This window comes from Manis javanica, chromosome 1 (assembly GCF_040802235.1).
Source record: "Manis javanica isolate MJ-LG chromosome 1, MJ_LKY, whole genome shotgun sequence".
Taxonomy (NCBI): domain Eukaryota; kingdom Metazoa; phylum Chordata; class Mammalia; order Pholidota; family Manidae; genus Manis; species Manis javanica.
In genome coordinates, this window is record NC_133156.1 from 111,281,683 (window position 1) to 111,297,900 (window position 16,218).

General features: G+C 41.7%; 1 protein-coding gene and 1 long non-coding RNA gene across 5 annotated transcripts; one reads left to right on the plus strand and one right to left on the minus strand.

The window, feature by feature from the left end:
• Positions 1–3,864: 3,864 nt before the first annotated feature.
• FST (follistatin) lies at positions 3,865–10,252 on the minus strand. 4 transcript variants are annotated; one of them, XM_017654770.3, is made up of 6 exons: positions 9,879–10,252; positions 7,874–8,065; positions 7,218–7,436; positions 6,661–6,885; positions 5,765–5,992; positions 3,865–5,042 (listed from the first exon to the last, which is right to left on the minus strand). In XM_017654770.3, the coding sequence occupies exons 1-6, from the start codon at positions 9,961–9,963 to the stop codon at positions 4,960–4,962; spliced, it is 1,032 nt and encodes a 343-aa protein (XP_017510259.1). In that variant the 5' UTR covers positions 9,964–10,252; the 3' UTR covers positions 3,865–4,959. The 4 variants fall into 4 exon arrangements, with proteins under 4 accessions (XP_017510259.1, XP_017510260.1, XP_017510258.1 ...); XM_017654771.3 differs by having other exon boundaries at positions 3,865–5,065; positions 5,765–5,995; positions 9,879–10,251; XM_017654769.3 differs by having other exon boundaries at positions 5,765–5,995; positions 9,879–10,238.
• A 54-nt stretch (positions 10,253–10,306) lies between these two features.
• On the plus strand, positions 10,307–10,793 carry LOC140849427 (uncharacterized). Its single transcript, XR_012131187.1, has 2 exons — positions 10,307–10,382; positions 10,615–10,793. It is a non-coding gene; the product is annotated as an uncharacterized lncRNA (long non-coding RNA).
• The last annotated feature ends 5,425 nt before the right edge of the window (positions 10,794–16,218 follow it).

The window sequence follows — 16,218 nt, forward strand, 5'->3', positions numbered from 1 at the left end:
CAGCAATTTTTTTTGGTGCTGGAAAAGATGGAGAGCTACCAACATCTCTTCTTGGAACTAGAACAGATGTAGAGTTCCCTCTTTCTCCTCAGGACTATGATTTTGCCTCTAACTTCTTGCTTGCCCCAAATTCTTGAGAAGAGTTTATACTCATTTTTTTAACAAGAGACCTCAGTCATTAGGGAATAAACATAAGAGATTTTTGGTGGGAGTGTATTTGGTTCCCAACAGTACCAGTTGGTTCCTGGGCCATATTCTTAAAATAGAAATATGACAAATTACAGTGCTGCCAGGATTACACTTGGTGTAACCCAGCGAATATGTTTTTAAGTGTCTGAAGGACTCAGCCACAGGAATCTTGATGGTACCAGCCAAGATATCTGAGGTCCAAGGTGGCAAAACCCAGGGACCATTCAGTGCTCATGGGGAGATTCCAGCTAAATAGAGCTGGGATTCAGACATGTCTGGGCAGGTCTGCTGCATACGCAGGACAGGCATGCCTGGAGTCTATTTACATGACAATTTTTGGCTGAAAAATGACTGTATGCTGATCTGAATGGAAAGTGGAATGGGAAGAATAAAAATGTATCTGGTTTAGGACCCAAGTTTTGAAAAATGTTCTTTAAAAAATAAGTTTATTTATTAATATACCATCCTTTTATATCTGGTAATTGTACAATTTACATTAGGATATTTGATATTTTGGACATAGTTTATCACTATGTTTAGGAATTTGAAGCCCTCTTACAGGAAATTGTATCAAAATTAAAGAAGATCGATTTAATTTATTACCAGGGATTGTGTTGGGTATGTTGGGTATGGGATAAAGGGCATATTTTGTGGCTCTGGAAATGTTTGTAGGTGAGTGAATTTTTCTAATTATCCATGGAAAATAATGTATCTATACCTGTTATTTTGACCTCTGCACTTTTGCTATTGTACCAAGAATTTCGTGAAGTTCTGTTAGATACTAACATGGCTAAAATACTTTAACATTATATTTGCCTTTTATTAAAAAACAGCTTACAATTTTTGGTCTGATTGGCTTCTGGTCTTGACTGGTCCCATTCCTCATTCATTGTATTTCAACATAGTGTTTGGTTGATGAGACACAATGACCTTTTTTTCCCTTTTAATTAATAGCAACTATTCGAATCCTAGAAGGCACCTATTTACTGACTTTTAAAAAAATGTGTCCGGCACTTATCTAAGCACTTTACACATCTTATCTCTTAATCCTCACATTATGAGGGAGACACTTTCATTATCTTGATTATAAACATGGGGAAACTGAGGCACATAAAGGTTAAATTACTTATCCAAATAATATATAGCCAGCAGTGGGGAGAACTGGGGTTTTGGGTACTTGGAGTGTTTCAGCAAAGCTATTAATCACTCTAAATTTTAAGATGACTTCAGAAAGAAAAGCCTGTTTCTCAGTTCAGCTGTGGTTTAGGTGTCAGGAATTCTCTCATTGACAGATTTGATTCTTTAAGTAGTCTTGGTAGGGTCACTGGAATTATTTCCCAGTCTTTTAGTCACACAAATGATTTTTTTAATGATTCTGATATCTCAGCTGCTTCCCTGGAGAAAGGAAGAAGCAGTCTACCGTGTACTTCCCTTTCTTCAGAACGACTTTTTAAAAATTTAAACATTTTATATGGATATAATTTCAAGCTTACAGAAAAGTTGCAAAAATAAAGTTAGTATTACAAACATTCATATACCTTTTACTCAAATTCACTTTATATTTTATTTCTTTTATCATTTGTGTGTTCTCTTTGAATACATATGAAAAAAAAACTTGATTTTTTTCTTTCTAAATCATTTTAAGGTAAATTACATACATTTTGGCCCTTGCCCCTAAACACTTCAGTGTCCCCAGAGTATAGGAATATTCTCTTACATGACCACAGTACAGTAATCAATTCAGGAAATTTGACATCGATACCATACTTTAATCTGTGGACAGCATTCCAATTTTGTCAAGTGCCCAGTAACGCTATTTATTGTATTTCCCCCCTTGGGTACAGGATCCAGATTTTGCATTTAGCTGTCATGTTTGAGAATTCTAATTATGCCGTAGTATTTTACTTTTCCATACTCTAGGAACCATACTCCCACAGCCTATAAAAACCTTAGTTTAAGTGGACAGCTGATGAAAATTAGACTTCTGATTTTTCATTATTGCTTGGCATTTTGCAATTTCTAATGATGATTAGGATGCAGTCATACTGATTAAAACTGGTGACTAGCAACTGTCTTTACTAATTACACTGTATGTCTAAGTCAATTGTTTTTTTTAGAGTCACAGTTGAAATTCTAACAATAGCCTAATGACATTAATCTAATTTTGATATTAAAGGAGACTTCTATTTTTTGGTACTAATTAGCCTAATGCAAGATTACTGGAAAAGCAGAAAAGTCCAAGGAGTAAAATGAGATAGATACTGTCTGGCATTTGAGAAGAATGATTGATGCTGACAAATATGAAATAAAAATTTTAAATAAATAACCTGGATGTTGTTTAAAAGACAAGCTGTTGATTTTATCACTCCCCCTTGCCAAGACACACATGGGTGCCTGTTAAATTTGACATTTTTACTCTGATTGTCAATGGCAGTTTAAAGGTGTCTATACTATCCCAGGACAAAGTAACAAATCAACTCCAAGAGCTGTGAAACCGTATCTGCCAGCTCTTTCCTCTCCCGAGAGCCCATTCCTATTGGCAAGCCAGTAGCTCCGGACACTGGAGAAGTTACGACCCTTGTCTTACCGAGGTTAATGGCAGCCTGTTTGTCTTCTACACCTCCCTTTCCCCTTTCTCTGGGACCCGGGGCTGAAGGCTAACAAAACCCTACAGGGTTCTAATCATTATACAAACTCTGCCTATCCAAGAGGCCCTTCTTCTTCCATAAGATTCCTCATTTGGTGACCACAGTTGAGAGCAAAACAGTATTCTCTAATCAGTTAATGGTTATTTAAATGAGATCCACTTTTTAACAGTACTTGAACCACATCTTTGAAAGAACTTACTCATTTAGCAATGTTGGCAATGTTTGCTCTGTCCCTTCCACAGTCTCAAGCCTCATTTCCTTTTATCTTCCACCTCTTTGGTATTTTTAATATGCTTAGGCAATGAATGAGCACTTAATACACTGGAAATTTGTGATTACCTAGTTATGTATTACAGGGACGAACTAATGCCCCAAATGCCAGTCTGAGGCTCTTCATAGTGACTTGGCTGTCTAACGTAAACTGCAGAATATTGACACATCTTCCTGTCATGTGATTACTTATACCCTATGAACCACATCATAGGGTGGACATCAGTGCGGAAATCCACCCCCACCCCATCCTCATTTCACCAAGTCCTTAGAATCTCAGAACCATAATACCTATCTCTGTAGTTGATACTGATTTCTAGAATGTGCTTGTCAGACATTATTTTCACTTTTCTTTGTATTGTGCTTGGTTTTTTTAAAAAGATCTAGGATCCACTGTAAAGATAAAGAGCGCCCCACGTTATGGAGATGAACTTGCAACAAGGACAGCTAAGATGGTCTTTTTAAAGGGTAAACTAGGTTTGGTGCATTGTAGGGAGGAACCCACATCTGCAGTTCTTTTCTTTCCTCCCATGGTTAGTGACAGATATGCTCTCACTCCTACAAAGGGGTTGCTGGGCCTCAGATCCCTTTATATTTTGAATTCTACAGAGGTAATTTGTGATTTACCTTGCTTTGGAACTTCTACTGTCTCAACCACTTAATTTCAGTGATAACTCTATTTCTCAGCAAATAGGTTATATACATTTTCACTCAAAAGCTCCAACAACTTCTTATACATCATCAGCAATTGAGACCATTGGCTTTTAAATTTTTTTATTTTTTCACTCATCATTTATTTACAAATACACATTATAACTTTTATATACATTGCACATTTACATGGTAAAAAAGTACAAAACTATATATTTAAATGAATTTATATTTAACTTGCCATGTTTGAAAATATAAAATTGCATCAGAAAAAAGTATTATGAAAAGCAAGAAACTTGAACTGATAAAGCTTTGATATAATTTTTAAGTGACACATTGGTTGAAAAAGAACTAATTTAAAAGGTACAGCAGACTAGCTTAAAGGAAACACCTAACAACAGTTTGAATGTATAGTATTCCCCTTCCTTCGGTCTCCCGACTCCCATTACCCCTCAATTTCTTTGGATCTGTAACATTTAAAAGTACATTAGAAATCTAACATTGCTAACATACCCTCTCCCACAAATGTCTTCATCACAAGAGACCTGAAGCAGGAGTTTCCTCAAAGATGTATCCTCTGTACCTTCTATTTGAGTAAGTTATAATGCCTTTTGGTCAGTCAAGATTCCTTGTAAACAAAACCCGAGGGATCATGTATGTACAGAATAGGCAGCAGAGAATCCAATAAATAAACATGACAGAAACTGACATGCAAGTTTGTTAAAGCGGGTAAGAGTCTAACAACAGTGAAATGAAGGGAGACAGATGAGTGAATGAAGAGTAAGGAATGGACTTAAATGGTTTACAAGGAAAAAAAGCTTTTACTTTACAAGCAAGAGATCTCACAATAAATAACAACTGCTCTTCCTTTCACGAATAAATTTCTTCAAAAACAGGGTGTACAGTCAACCAGACATTTTATGTATAAATTATAAAACATGACACAGTATAAATAAATGTCTACAAGTCTCAACTATGGGCCTCATCCAGTAGACCTCACAATGGCCTCCTCTCCGTGTCCAGTGAGTAACAAGGTGACCTGGGAGAGAGCTTTAGGACAAAGGTCCTTTATGTATAGTTTTCCCCCCAAATAAATAAGCATACACTTATTTACAGTATGGACAATATATATTTTTTTCTTTCCTTTTTTTTTTTTTTTCCTGCCCAAAGGCTATGTCAACACTGAACACTGGTGGGGGGTTTACCACTCTAGAATGGAAGATATAGGAAAGCTGTAGTCCTGGTCTTCATCTTCTTCCTCTTCCTCGGTGTCTTCCGAAATGGCTAGATGGGGGAATACAGGGGAGCTGTTGTTTAAATATGGACAACAACAGCGCAGAAGCAGCTCAGTGTATGTTTTCAAAGCCCTCTGATACAGCCATATTACAGCGTTGCATTTTTATGTGACTTGCAGTGAGATGCTTTTTTTTTTTGGCATCTGCTGTTATGCAATAACTTTTACAAAACTTAAAAAAAAAACAATCTATGAAGTCAAAAACTGCAGAAAGTTCTGAAGAATCAATGGCTCAGGTTTTACGGGCAGATTCCTGAAATTAGATAAAAAGCGCTCGTGTTCTAGGTATAACTGCTTTGGGTCCTTAATTCAGAGTTAGTAGAGGCAACTGCAAAAAGCAGCAGCCCACGTGTGATCATATAAAGCTGTCTTTGAAAAAGAAAAACAACAACTTTTGAAGCAGTTAGTTGAAATTCAAGTGTTAATAAAGCAAACAGCAAAGCATACTACTAAAGCAAAATTAGGGGCAAATGACTAGAAATAGAATTTTAGAGGCAACCCCACTGATGATAATCAGACAAATCCTAAAAGACAGGAAACATTCCAGGGAATTTTTCTGTGGATTACTGAACTGCTGGTGAAATTTAGCAGCTACCTTACGTAAACAGAAATGGGCTTGTACAGGGAGGTTTTTGTGCTTTTTACATCTCCATTTCCTAGGGCTTGCCTGGGAAAGCCTTAAATTGCAGCAAGGTTAAAAAATTACACTTACAGTTGCAAGATCCGGAGTGCTTTACTTCCAGCAGCACACCTGAGGAGCAGGCAGCTTCCTTCATGGCACACTCACTGGCATACGTGGTATTGTCACTGGCACACACAGGCTCCTCAGACTTATTCTCAGGGCACAGCTCATCACAGAGAGAGCACCTGCCTCTGCCAACCTTGAAATCCCATAAACACTTTTTTCCACCAGTGCACTGGATATCTTCACAGGACTTTGCTTCTAGGATATAATACACCCACAGTGAGTGAATTAATTTCCCCTTTCCCCCTTTCTCTAGGTCCCTACCAATGCATATAAACTAACTTATTATTCACTAATGGGGATAATGGACATATTATGCAAACATGCTTGGTAATAAAATGGAAACTGAAACACACACACACACACACACACAGTTTCCTATGTATTATAATAGTGCATAAAAAAGTGCATTTTTTAGAACAGGATTTCACAGTATCCTTGAGTTAAATATGTATTTGATTATTTCCTACAAGTGGGATCTTTTAAAAAAGAAAGATTTCCATCAGTTATCAGAATCTGGTAACAGATTTTAGAAACTGTTAAGTAATTATTTCTTCCCAGCAAGTCTAGCACTTAAAGCAATGTGTAAAATTGAGTGAGTTCTAAGTTTTCTAAGACCAAAATTGTTTCCTGTTTCTTGCTGGTATTTCAATATATATGCCAACTCTTCTGGAAGATAATGGTTTCCTTGAGGAATGCTGTGGTCACAACAGTTTACCCAAACCAGACAATATTTCTTTGTTTGGTAAAACTATGCATTTGGGGAGGCTTTGGACTTACTAGTTAACCCCACAGTTTTAACACTAGAACTAGCCTTTTTTTATCCTGTTTTCTCTTTTCTTCCCACAATCCAGAATACCTACTGATACACTTTCCCTCATAGGCTAATCCAATCGATCTGCCCAGTAAGCAGGTAGCCTTTCTCAGGTGGCAGGCGCTAGAGTAGGTCACTCCATCATTCCCACAGAGATACTGCTCGGAGGAGGTGGGCTCTGGGCAAATCCGGTTACATGTCACACAGTAGGCATTATTAGTCTGGTCCACCACGCATGTGGAGCTGCCGGGACAGGAAACTTCCCGACAAGTCTCTGCAATAAAGAGGGGAAAAGCATACTGATAAGCAACTTCTGGCCCTTAGGGAGTAAGCATTTGATATTACCAAGGAAGTCAGGAAAGGGGAAGCATCCAGCTTTCAGAACAACCTGGGAGCCCTGTGGTTTTCAAGAGAAAATTTATGGCTCTAGGTTGGTCCCCTTTGTCTTCTTAAGGAGTCTTTTACAGGTCAGAAAAAGGTTTCTTTATTTGGTGTCATTATTAGTATTATTATTATGTTCTTACTATGGACTAAACCATCCCCAAGGGGTCTTCTAAGTGGCTCTGCCTCACGGAGAAAGCTGGAGGCGAACCAAGCAGCACCTACTTTTACATTTGCCCTGGTACTGGACTTCCAGTTCTGGCTGCTCTTTACATCTGGCCTTGAGGAGCGCACACTCGTTGCGGTAGGTTTTCCCATCCAGCCCACAGACTGGGCCTTTCCAGGTGATATTGGAACAATCTGGGGCACAGACACAGCGGGGTTTGTTCTTCTTGTTCATGCGGCATTTCTTCCCAGGGCCACAGTCCACGTTTTCACACGTTTCTATGAGTTGGAAAGAGGCATGGATTAAAAAACAGGGCCATGCAGCAAGCAGGTCAGCCAAGGAGGGCTGACAGGGCCTTGTGCAATCATGCAGCCATGAGTACACGCACACCGTTGGAGGGGTCCAGGGTATTTCTCAGAGGTTGGGGTATGTGGGGTATGTGGGATGGGGGAACAGTGGGCTTACCCCATACCCAAGATCTCTCTCAAACTGAGCGGGTCGGCTTGCTAAGAAGTCTGGGAACCTCTGCGGACCTTGTTTTGCCTGTAGTGTGTTACAGGCAAGATTCACCTGAATGGCTTAACCAGGGCTGGTGGAAGATAGGGAAACCCAGGAACAAAGCTTTCCTAGTTTCAAACCCCAGCTGCGCAGTGGGGAAGCTGAGGGTAAGGCGCCCTCTATTGAGGGTCTGCATATTGGGGAGCAAGAGTCCTACCTTTACAGGGGATGCAGTTGGGGGCACCCCCATTAAAAATCATCCACTTGAAGAGCGTGTTGTCATTTACATCCTCTTCCGTCCACGAGGTGCTCAGTCGACCAGTGCTGCAGCACTCCTCCTTGCTCAGCTCTGTCTTGTACAGGACCTGGCAGCGGCCGTTCTTTGCTTGGCGGAGCCAGCAATTTCCAGCTGTGAAGAGGCAGAGGTGGGGAGGTGGGTGAGCAAGCGGCAGGGCAGGGAGGGTAAGGGAGGCAGCCAAGGTGCAAACGAAGGAGACCGGGGCGGGGATGGAGAGTGAGCTTGGAGGAGGAAAAGAGAGATGGGACAGAATAAATCGAAGGGAGTGAAGAGGGTAAAGGGAGGGAAGCAAAGACTGAAGAGGTGAGAGGTGGGCAAGGGGGAGGAAGGGAGAGAGCGAGAAGCCAGACCGCCCTGGCCATATCAGTGTCAGTCACCAGTGACCCAGACACAACACGTGCAGCCTGCATTGACTTTTACTAGACTGTTTACTTTTATTCGTCCCATTTCATAACCTGTAGCGACTCGAAGAGCAGATTAAAGCACCTGACAAAAACAGGATGCGACGGATGTTTTTACATGTTGGTTTCATGTAGGCGGTACGGGTATTATTTGTGACGGGTTAAGAAAGTAAAGTAGGAGAACTTGAGAGAGAGAGAGAGACAGAGACAGACATTCATACACAGGAACAAATCAAGCAAAAGGCACTCGTGAAAAATGAAAGCAAAAAAGCAACCGGGCCCTGCCCGTAGCTGCCCCGCGCGGCCTCGAGGCAGCCCGCCCGGCCGGCGCGTTTTGCAATCCGCCAGACCCAGAGGACACTCGCGGCCACCGCGATCTTTCGAAATCTCCGAGGGCTGCTTTCCCCGGCGCCCACGTCCCGGACACCCAGGCAGCGCCTCGCCCCGAAGGGCGGGCTACTCAGATTAGTGCGGTGCAGGCGGCCAGGGGCAGTGCCCGGGGAAGGGGGGCAGTTTGCAAGAGACTTAAAATGGTAACGCTAAAGCAAGGAAGTTACACGTCTGTTTCAAGGAAAGTAGAGGGGAAAAAAGAAAAGGAGAAAGGCTTCCTACCATTTCACGATAACGTACACCTATCTCCTACCTACCAAGAAATCTTTGCAAGTCATTTTTTCCCTTCCCCCCTTTCAAGGCTCGGATTTTGGTTAGGAAGACTTCTCAGGGATCATACATTGTAACTAACAATAACCGGACAGCAAGCTACTATTATTATTTTTTAAAAATCTGCCTAAAGACGAAATGAATCTGATTTTTAAAAACAAACTTTAGAAATTGGCATCTCAGAATTTATACCAGTTGTGGGCTCCTCACGGTTCTACAGAAAGCCAACAGAGGAATGAGTCAAAGGGGAAAAAATGGTAAACTACACAAAACACTCCGGAATAATAACTTGTTGGGTCTTCTTCTTCTTGTTTTTTTTGCGGGGTTGAAGGAAGGGGGTTAGAAGAAGCATCCACTAGGCAGAAAGCTACTTCCCTCTAAAAATTTCAGCACCCACATTTCCAAGTTTGGGCAAAGTTTCTGAAACCACGTTCCCCAGCGACCGAAGAAATTTCAGTATCCCCCGCCCCAGTCATTTAAAAAAGTACCCAAAAGATGTGGGAGTAAGAAAGCTTGCAAATGGGTAGACTGAAATCTCTGGGCTACTGATGCCTGTCCCCTTCGTAAAAGCCAAACAGGGGAGATAACATCAAAACTGAGTGTATCCAGAACTTGGAGCATCTAACCCTAACTACTGAAGGACTCCAGCTCACTCCCTTTCCTTGTAAAGGATAACCGCACTCCAAACTCGGCTCCCAGTCCTAACGTGTCACTGCCTTCAGTTTTCCCACTCCTCTCCATCCCAGAGTTGCTAAGTTGGTCCAACATCTGAGAGCAGCGTTGCTCAGAACAGACCCATGGAGACGACAGAAAGTACAAACCCCTGCCCTCAGCCAAGCCTCCAGCGCATCCCCCTCGCTTACCCTGCGCGCTGCGGTCCTCCATGAACTGGCAGAGTAGCAGCAGGAGGAGGCAAAGCCCGCCGGGCTGGTGCCTGGGACGGACCATCCTGGGGACAGGCGCGGGGCGATGAGCGCGGCGGCGCGGGGAGCGGGCGCGGCGGCTGGTGGCTTGGGCGAGCGGCGCGCGTCGCAGAGGCGATCAGCGGAGGGCGCAGCGATCCCGGCGCAGCCCCGCGCTCGCCGCCGGCCGCCCGCGCGATTCAATGGACGTCAGAAGCCGGGCGCAGCCGCGCTTTAAATCTAGACTGGGGTCTCCACGGTTTGCGGTGGGCGGTCTCCCAGTGTGTGGGGCAGTGGGAGGGCGGCCGCGAGCGAGGGTGTGCGCCGCTTCTTGGGGGTGGGGAGCTTTTAAAAGTTCAGTGTGAATCAGGTGACATTTCCCACCTTCTGGAAACCCTTCCTAATTATCTGTTGGAGGTGCCCGAAATCAAAGCGGCAGGAGGGAATCGCTGAGTTCTTATTTGCGTAGGAGCAAGAGGGAGGGGGAAGGCGACCGGGGCGGGGGGTGGGGGCTACGCTTCGGGGGTGGGGAGTGGGGAAGAACACCCACTTCAAGTCTGTACGCCGCCGCTCGCCAGCAGCGCCGGCGCGCCGGGGGTGGCGGGTGTGCAAATGTGCGGGAGGGGGGGGCGAGGTGGGGGCGCTGGGGCAGGCGGCGGGTGGAGCTGGGGCGACCCGCGAGTTTGTCTCCGCACAGCCTCTGTTCTGCTCCAGAAAGACTTTGCAAACGCACAGAGAACCCCGAGCTGCTGAAATATCCCGCCCGCGGTAGAGTCGGACCGCGCCTGCCCCGCTGCTTCGCTGGGGCGCGCTGCAGCTTTAGGCCCCCGCAGGCTGGGCGCCGGACCCGGCGAGGTTTTGTGTCTGGGTCTGTTTGAGTCTTCCTCGGTGGCCACCGGAGCCCAGAGTCGAGGCGAAGAAGCTCGGCCACGGCCCCTTCCACCTTGGCTGAGCGGGGCTGAGACGCGGCCCTCGGTCTCCAGGAGTTCGAGGCAAACAAAAATGTTTAACACCTCCGGCCCAGCCTCCCCCCGTCACAGTCTCGCCATCTCCCTTTCTTTTCTCCCCTTTCACTTCGCGGCGTCTGGAGACGGTGCCCCGAGCTGGGGCGCCGACGTAGGCGGTCTGCCCCACCCCCCCCACTCCCCGGCTCAGAGACTCCTCAGTTTCTGTCCTGTGTGTCTCTGTCTCTCCCAGTCTCCTTCCCGGCTCGCTCGCTTTCGCTCTCGCTCTCTCTCTCTCGGTTCGCGGAATAAAAAAGATTGCAACATCGATAATGAACTTCTGTAGCCTCAGTTTATTAAGCACAGTGCCTGGCATTCTTCGCTGAAAGTTGGCGAGTCTCTCATTTATAACATTTTTGGCACCGCTGAATGAAACTGAGGAGGCGATATTTCCTTTTATACAAAACGATTACTTCACGGAAAATGCTGTATTGTTTATTCCAAAGCTGCCTTTTAAATTTCTATTCTTTTCACTTTGGGAGCCCGAAGGACAACAGACAGCGAAGTATGCAGACAAAATTCTTGGACATTCGCAGGTCACTGGGATTTGTTCTCCTAAGGATTTCAAATCCGCCCCTCAAGTCTGTCTCCCCCCCCCTGCAGACCGCCCCCCTTCCACTCCTCCACTCGCCCTCCCACTCCCCATCTTTCACAACCCCTCCCTACTCCCTCCACAACTGCAAATAACTCAGTGATAACAGATTTTTTTCCACCAACTGCAGGAGATAGTGCTAATCTTTTAATAAAAGATCCCATTACAATGGGATCTGTCTGGACAGACTATAATAGATCCCGAAATACAGCCGTGCTAATATTAGAAGACAGTTGTTTGGGTGCCTCTCAGACGGGCCCAAGCCCCCCTTTGAAAGTGGGCATGAATCACAAAGCCCCGCGGCCGCCGCACCTGCACTGCTCGCATTCGGTGCAGCAGGCTGGTAAAAACTGGTGACCTCGCCGCTGCTTTTCGCTTTATAATTACGATCGCGACGACGGCAAGGGAGGGGCGCGGGTGGTCTGGGGAGGGCTGGCTTTTTGCTCACTTCAGACGGCTCGGGGGTGGGGGTGGGGGCTCCACATCTTCCTTCATCTTCCCGGATTTATTCTTTCTCTCTCTTCCCTCTTCTCTTTCCCTCCCGTCCGCCCACCCCTTCGCCTCTTTTCTCTTGCCCTCCCTCTTCCCCGACTCTGCTCCTACTCTGCCCCCCTCTTTTCTCTCCCTCTTTCTTTTCCCGTCTTCCTTTCTCTCTTCCCTCCAACGTAGCATTAATGTAGAGTTGCTTAGTGCCCTCTAATGGCAGACGACATTAACAATTAATAGCAAACTGTCCCCTTTGCAGGAGCCACCACTCAATGGCAGAGTTCCAAATTTGAACTTATTTCTTTTTATTCAGGGAGATGGATATAGTGCCTATAAGTAATGTGCTGGGGGGGAAGTTTGTTTTCTCCATTTAAAGGCTTTTTTTTTTCTCAGAGAAACTTAGTTGAAGGAAAGGGGAAAACTAACAATACTGTTACTTCACTTTTTTTTTGTACAAACTTGTCTTTTAATAACAGAAAGAGACACAGCTGTTTTAGGTAGCAGCTTTTTCAAACTGTGTATCCTAGGGTTGGAAAATAAATTAAGTATTCTAAATACATAAAAGAGCTTAGAATGCAGGTGTTGCATCTTACATAGTCAATTTACAAAATTTAAGAATGAAACGTAATTATATAACTTTATATTTGCCCCCTGTTTAAATACAGTTATTGTTTCTGAATCCGCTGTAATCTTTGAAAGCTGGGAAACTCTAATTTCAATTACATTTTTCATCCCAGGACTATGAAAAACAAATAATTTTTACTTATGCCTGGTCATATATAAGGCCATTTTGCCTAGAGGAATGTAGGGTAACATTGTAATCCATAGTTTATTTTCTAAATACTTCTGGGAAGATTGTCTTAAAAACCACAATTTCCTCATATTTTAAAACCTATAGCAATGAAAATAGTGATGTACCTTGCTGTTCTTATTAGATTTAACTCTTGTTCAATTACCTGTGTACCTATAATATGTCAATATAAAAAGAGCATATAGATATACAGAATATAACTTTTTTTGGAGGAGAGGATGCATCTGACAACATGAAAAAATTAAGATAGAGGCCTTTTTTATTGTGGCTGGTCATAAAGTATTTATCTGAATGTTTGAGCAAGACATTTGGTTTATCCAGATAGTTATTTTAGTTTATGTATGGAAATAACTGTTATAAAAACTTTCTAAATTAATTTAATCCAAGATATGTTCACCCAATTTCAGTATGGTGGGTAAAAAATAAAGATTATGTTTCTATTTTATTTTTTGTTTACAGAATGCCAAATACTCAGAACAGTCATTAAACTAAATCAACTGCACTAACTAGTTGCTTTGACATCATCTAATTGTCTAGACTAGGTCCACACAGACACATAGCTCTCATTGTAAAAAATGCCAGCACTCATAGGTGTGCTCCAGTATCAGAAGCAGACCCAATACAGGATTATTTCTTGTCCCAGAGAAGATGGTCCTGCAGGTCAGGGTTGAGGTCACTGGCAAACACACTGCGGAACACACAAGTGCTATGTTGCTTTTACCCTTGTGAATAAGCAGCCTGGTGTTTGTTTAGTGATACAAGCTCATCCTGTTTTTCAGCTGCACCTTGGATAGTATTGATCTGTTTGGAAGACTGTCTGCTCTGAATCGGTGCAGATCAGTCATCAGGACTCTTGTTGACCTGACTTGTTTTCTGGTCAATCCAAGGAAATGAGACACAGGTCACTACTGGTTCCAGATAGGCCTTCTGTGGGCATCAGCAAGAGATCCATCCAAATTCTGTTGTATGAAATGGTATCACACCTGTTCAGTGACATCATAGAAAAACAGCTGCTATTTCTTTTACTGTTTTATCTCCTGTAAATGCTAAATATTGGGTTTTTAGATGCCTAAATGTCAAGGAGACATTTTAAAACGCCTTCTTTCATTTTTGTTGTATGCCTTCAAGTTTGACTTCTTATTTTTTTCCTTTCTGCTCTGCCAAAAAAGTAAATGTAAATTATGAGAAACACAATAGGACCACTTTGTAACTGACTTTCTGGGCAGCACACAAAAAGACTGCTGTTCTCTGATTGTTTGTCAGCTTCAGAAGCTATCTTCCTTCTGAAGTTTATAAATTTAAAAAAAAGAGTGTAGCAAGTGATTCAATCTAGCTTCCAGGATAGCTATTTGAAATCATACTAAATTGCTGTTTGAGACCTATATATGGAAAATTTGAAAGTTATGAATTGAGCAGTTTTTATTGTTTGCCTTAAAATTAAATGGTAACCATTTTTGATATTAGATATTTTGCAAAATGAACATTAAGATTTCAAATGCAAATAATCTTGATTAAACAACAGAATTTAAGCACTTGAGAAATATGCTGAAATGATTTTAAAATCAGATTTTGTTCTTGTAGGTACAAAAACAGTTACTTAATGCGTCATGGTCTTTGGAATTGTGCAACTTCATAGACTAGAATGAGGATTTGAGGTGGGGTGGGGGAGTAATACTTCTGTATTGGCTGAATTGTTGCAGAACGGAAAAGTTAAGAAATGTGAGTACATAAAAGCAATGTCCAAACCACCAGGTGATTAAGTTTTTTAAAAAGTCATTAGAATATGCAACTTTTATCTAGTACTATAAAACACTAATTGGTTACCTGAACTTTTCTCACTTCAATGTTGCTTTGATGTTGTGTAGTTAGGCAATCATTGATAGCCCTTTCTTTTTGATACTGCTTGTTTCTGTGTAGCACTTTTATTCCCCTCAACTTTAGAAATATTTTGGGTTTCCAGAAGTCATCTAAGATATGTGTCACATAGTCACTAAACTAGTTGTATCAGCATATTCAAGTTTAACATAATTAAGTCATTAAAATAAACCTTAATGAAAAATTGAAGTTTGCCACTGGTTAGAATGATATATTAATAGATATTTGTAAATAGTTTATTGTATTTTAGGTCACTTGCTCAATAAAATTGATTCATATATTTGGATATGACTGAAAGTATCAGTGTGTGACCTTTAACACTTTTAATCCTGTTTGCATTTATACTTTCTACTGTATGAAAAATCCTAGGAGAGCAAATCAGTGTTTTCTGTTCTGTTTTGCCATTTTATGATTGAAACAACAATGTGTCAATCAAAGTAAGAGCCACCTTCCTGGATTATTCATTGGCTGAAAGTGAGTCAGTATGCTTAAGGTACTTTTTTGTATTTTAGTTTCTGTTATCTCATTTTAGCTTTCCAGAGAGTAGCAGTGGTTTGCACATTTACTAATTTTTTTAAGTGCTTGCCTCATCAATTATACAATTGCTCTTTAATTATCCATGTTGTCATCTGCAATTTTTTATTTGACACAAATCTTGTCTCATATATGATATCTATTTGCCCAAAAAGAAAAATATGTTTATGATAGGTCCAAAGTTCACATGGCAGTTAGACATGACTTTATATCTTATTATATCTTTTCATAGATTTTTGATTAGTCATCTTTCTTTAAAGGAGAATTAATTCCAAATCTATTTTGCATTTTGCTTTTGTACCTTTGTGAAAAATCAAATGGCCTCATGAGTGTGAATCTATTTCTGAGTTCTCTATTCTATCCCATTGGTTTATTTGTTGATCCTATGCCAGTACCACATTACCTTGATTACTGTGACTTTATAGTAAGTAATGAAGTCAAATAGTGTAATTCCTCCAGCTTTGTTCTTTTTCAACTTTGTTTTGGGTATTCTAGTTGTATTTCCGCATAAATTTTAGAATCTACTTGTTGAATTCTACAAAAGTAAGTTTGATGGGATTATTACAGAATAGTCAATATGGGGAGAACTGATATTTTAACAATATTGAGCTTTCAAAACCATGAACATGGTATATCTTTCCATTTACTTACTTTTTAAAAAATTTCTCTCAACTATGGTTTATAGATCTATTTTGCATTTTGACTACCACTAAAAAAATGCTGAAGTAGGATAACAAATGCAATTTTCAGCTCTATCTCAGATGAACTCAATGGGTTATAAATATTTCCTGGTGCAGATTTATACTTGTCTTCATACTTTCTAAGGCTGATTGTGTGAGGTCATAAAAAAGAATGCATTGAGCATACTTTCCAGGAGTGGCGTGGGCATGCTAACTTACAATATCTCTTGCATGCATTCTTTCAGTGTTTCTTTTAGGCTATAGTCACTACTTTAAATAAGTAATTTCTGTCACCATGAGATTAACCCTCAAAGAGTGT